This window comes from Mytilus edulis, chromosome 11 (genome assembly GCF_963676685.1).
Source record: "Mytilus edulis chromosome 11, xbMytEdul2.2, whole genome shotgun sequence".
NCBI lineage: Eukaryota > Metazoa > Mollusca > Bivalvia > Mytilida > Mytilidae > Mytilus > Mytilus edulis.
Window position 1 is genome coordinate 70,228,127 of NC_092354.1, and position 4,988 is coordinate 70,233,114.

General features: G+C 32.9%; 1 protein-coding gene across 1 annotated transcript; it reads left to right on the plus strand.

The window, feature by feature from the left end:
- The first annotated feature begins 228 nt into the window (after positions 1–228).
- Positions 229–3,495, plus strand: LOC139494970 (uncharacterized). The gene is made up of 2 exons (XM_071283094.1): positions 229–361; positions 2,399–3,495. Exon 2 carries the CDS (start codon positions 2,427–2,429, stop codon positions 3,075–3,077), a length of 651 nt encoding a protein of 216 aa, XP_071139195.1. The 5' UTR covers positions 229–361; positions 2,399–2,426; the 3' UTR covers positions 3,078–3,495.
- The last annotated feature ends 1,493 nt before the right edge of the window (positions 3,496–4,988 follow it).

The following is a 4,988-nucleotide window of genomic DNA, read 5'->3' on the forward strand; positions in this document are numbered from 1 at the left end:
CCTTGTGTGTCATCAACAATTGTGTGTTTAATAAGTTACCTTCGTTAAATAAATAATGTTTATTATTATAATTATTATTATCTAAATTATCTTTATATTTATCTATATTACTGCGTCAATTACTGCGTTTAAAAATAAAACACTGAAATGTGACTATCAGTTTGTATCATAATGTGATTATTTTTCATATCTACGTCTATACTGGTAATATATAATACACGTTTACTAAATGACATGAACACATACATTTATTCAAATAAGATTTTTTTTATGTGATTGTTTATCGCGTAGATTCTGTTTGGATATTTGTAGCCGCTACAGGAGTTATATCCAATTGTTTGTTATTCTAAGTACAAATCTGGTATGTATAACTTTGATCAACGAGTTTTTAATTACAATTCAGACACAAATATGAAGAAGAGGAACAAACAATACTATGCCTTATATCATATATGAGAAACAACAGGTCATAAACTATTAAATTGAAATTTAAATATTGTCAAGCATATATCTAAGTCTAAATATATATTATTAGTTACATGATGTGTTAGTGACCTAGAACTATACATATGGGGTGAGAGCTCAGCTACTTATATTTGTCTATTCAAATGCAAACAATTAGCTTTAAATTTGTTTTATGAATGTATTTCAGTTGTTCATTATCAGTTTCATCGTCTGTTGAAATCTTTCTGATTTGTTTTTTTTTTTTTTGAAAGGAAAGTAACTCGTTCTGTGTGTGTTACATTTTGGTGCTGTGTCTCTGTTGTGTCGTAGTTCTCTTATATTTGATAAGTTTCCCTCAGTTTTTGTTTCTAACCCGAATTTGTTTTTTCTCTTTCGATTTATGAAGTTTGAATAGCGGTAAAATACTGTTGCCTTTATTCATACTAACCCCATATGGTTGCAAACCCTATATTGTAACTACCAATGTCCTTTTTATGGCATCCTATACCAAATAAATAGTCACCATGTGTAAATATATATAGTCACACCACGTGTAGCACTTTAACCAATCATATCTCTATAAGTCTATAAGAGTAGGATAAAAGCATTTCCGTAATCAGTTAAGTCATTTTGTTTTGTATATACAACACAAAATGACTTAACAATTCTAAAAACTTAAAAAAAAAAAAAAAGAAAGAAAGCATTCGAGACATTCTTGTTCTTTGATTAAAAAAAAAAGACATGAACGCGATACAAATACAGGTATTTAGTATACTTGCAATTGATACAACTATCCAACAGGAGTCATTCGGTTTCACAAAACGTTTTTTGTTTACATCAAGAAAGGAAAAATAATCTTTTTGAATATGAACAAATGCATGGAAATTCCAATACAGTTAGAAGCACATATATCCCAAAATAAAACTAAAATGAATATTCTAATATGACATGCTCAGTTCGCTTTCTGAATAAACGTTACTCATGCTCTACATCCAATGAAATTAGTTTGTACATGCGTATATTGACTGCTGCACAATCATGAAATTTATCAGATTGCCATGCATTTAATTATATATTTCATTAATTTCAAACACTTCCAAACTCTTAAATGATGAACATGGTGTTAATAGTTCCGAAAATATGACTGTAATGTATTACAACCCGAAATTGACATATTGACCTAGATACGACACCGTTCATGCTGGCTGTGCAAAACTCCTCCCTCTATCAAATAACATTGCCAGTCGTTTGCTTGTTTACAAACAAAAAAGGAAGGTGCATGACAAAGCCTTCACAAACGCTCTACACCTAATACACATCGGACATAGAAATTACCTTAACTGTCCTAATCAGAATCGAAATAATTTATGCAAGCTTATACATGGATTCGTGTTATTTTAGCCCTCACTATCGCTACATTTTTTTTATAATAATTATTCTTCGTACCAGATTTCGCTTTTTTTTATTTTTTTTTACCGCGTTATTGATCATGCTATTCTAGATAAAACGTGCTCTCTGGAGAAAAAAAAACTTATTTTTTTTATTTTTTAACCCCGCCACATTATTTATGTATGTGCCTGTCCCAAGTCAGGAGCCTGTAATTCTGTGGTTGTCGTTTGTTTATGTGTTACATATTTGTTTTTCGTTCATTTTTTTAAAATAAATAAGGCCGTTAATTTTCTCGTTTGAATTGTTTTACATTGTCTTATTGGGGCCTTTTATAGCTCACTATGCGGTATGGGCTTTGCTCATTGTTGAAGGCCGTATGGTGACCTATAGTTGTTGATGTCTGTGTCATTTTGGTCTTTTGTGGATAGTTGTCTCATTGGCAATCATACCACATTTTTTTTTTATCTTATCTCAATCCTCTTATGTATGATGAGTTTATTCACCTCTAATGCCTATAATCTAGTATTGTGATTTTAATGTATTTTGTATGTGTTTCTATTTCCAGCCTTATATGATATAACCAACTAATTTAAATGGCAGCGCCACATAGCGACACACTTGGTCGAAGTGTATGCCACCCAGATAGAAGATATACCCAAAATAATTCAAGTGACCGTGATTCTTTGGAAAGATCTTTGCATGTTTCTACCTTAATGGATGAAAGACGCAGAGGTCGCAATGCCAGAAGTGCAGACGTTCCAACGATCAACGAACATGAGGAGGATTCGATCAACTATTCAGATAACCAAGATGTTACGCCGACGCAACACATCGAACCTGGTGAATCCTCATCAGAAAATGGTTCAGATTTTCTTCAAATAACAACACGCTCTAACCTACAAACAACAGCGACCATCATTGTACCATCAGCCAGCTCTGGTGTAAATTTACCAACAGCGAGCTCTGACATACATCCACCGCCAGTAAGCCCTGTTGTAAATCCACCGCCAGTAAGCCCTGTTGTAAATCCACCGCCAGTAAGCCCTGTTGAAAATCCACCGCCAGTAAGCCCTGTTGAAAATCCACCGCCAGTAAGCCCTGTTGTAAATCCACCGCCAGTAAGCCCTGTTGTAAATCCACCAATAGCCAGCGATGCTGATTCTAGGAGAAACAAAATCAACAGCACTGCAATTATAGTAGTAATTGCTACATGTTTAATTGGAATTTATAAATACACCAGATAATATCCTCAACCTGTATTTAAGACATATCTATCTGTCATTGGTATTCGTAATTTTGTTGTACATATTTACATTAGGGAGTCAAACTCCTGAAACACTTCATAAACTGCCTTTTAAGACTAATTTTGTGACTTGTCATTATTATTAACAAATGAGCAACGGCGATGCCTCACTCAAACAGACAAGTTTTCTAGAATTTTTATTTCACACACGGGTAAGGCTGTTTTCCCCATCTATTTTGAAGTTGCTTTTTTATGATTTATCAAAATATTATTCGTAAATGATGTGTTTTAAGTCAAATATGTCAATTGCAACATCTTCACCATGTTTACGATATGAAAGTGACATCACAAGGTACCTATATTAATCAAAAGGTCTGTTTAATGTTATCCTGTTCATATGGTAAAAAATAAACATGATTTTAAAAGGCCTGAGTATTTTTACTATTTATTTTTTACTGCCATTTCAACGGAAAAAAACCAGGTTTATTTAACACGATTAATTTAGGTGAGGATTGGTGCATTTTAAAATGTTTAAACTCGCTGCATTTGTTTGCACCTGTCCTAAGCCAGAAACCTGATATGCAGTAGTTGTCGTTTGTTGTTAAGGTTCATAAGTGTTTCTCGTTTCTCATTTCGATATGGATTAGACCGTTTATTTTCTTTTTTGTTTGAATGGTTTCACACAAGTCATTTTTGTAACCCTTTATTGATTGCTGTTTGGTGGGACCAAATAGTCCGGGGTGTAGGCAAATAATGGTTTATTTTTACAAATTTTGACTGGAGTGTTGTCTCATTGACACTAATACCACATCTTTTTTTTTTATTCATGTCTATTCCACGTTCAAACAAAACAACAGGACTGTTATCGGGAGAAATGATACCTTTACTAAGAATCACAAAAATACTGAACTTTGAGGAAAATTCAAACGGAAATTCCGTTATCAAATGGCAAAATCAAAAGCTAAAAAACATCAGACGAATGGAAAACAACTGTCATATTCCTGTCTTTGTACAGGCATTTTATTATATAAAAAATGATGGATTTAACCTGGTTTTGTGGTAAGCTAAACGTCTCACTTGTAACTATTTTTGGTTATCTTGTATTCTAGGTGTAAATTCGAGTGTTGCAGAAGTTTTTTTTAATTAATGACTAGATTGAACTGCGTATCTGGTATTATTGTATTGCTCTACATTAGAGGTAATTGATGGCTATTTTTAAAAAAGTATTACTCATATAAATGTGTGCTCCTAAATCAAATAAGTATAAAAGCATTGCCATGACTGGCCATAACGGGTCGCCATATAGTGGAGCGAAATGTGTCATGATTTGGTTCAGTTCTTAATGGTTTGGCTAAGTTAGTCGGTCGGAACTATAGCTAAGTGTATTTTCAAACAAATAAAATGTTTGGATCTATGTTGCAAGTAAAACGATCTACATTCAAACTTATGCTGCTAAGAAATTAATGCGGGATAAGCAAAAAAACAACTTTGAGAGACACCCTACTACTGATCATAGAAATAAGACATGGTTGAATTAATTTCATATTAAATTGCCTGTCAGTGAGAGAAAATTTGAAAAAAAATGTCAGCCTATTGCCTTTCAAAGGGGCAGCGAGTTCATATCGATAACAAGTATCGTCTATCGACAGACAGTCCCTAAAAGAGAGTCTAGTCAACCTCTGTAAAAAGGGACTGGTATAATGAAATGAAAAAATAGAAGGAAATTTATTAAAAGCGCAAACAACATTTCACTGTAATACGATGGTTTGATTTTTTTCCGTTAGATAATAATAGGATGTATATGCAAAATACAAAGTATTTTACCTGCATTGCTTACACTACATGGATTTTTATTTTAAATATCAGTGAGTCATATCATTAAAAATTTGTCAAAAATCCGCAACGCCGACTT

What these genes read in the sequence shown, in the direction of transcription:
- LOC139494970 (XM_071283094.1), top strand. Translation starts at nt 2,427, where the DNA reads ATGGCAGCGCCACATAGCGACACACTTGGTCGAAGTGTATGCCACCCA.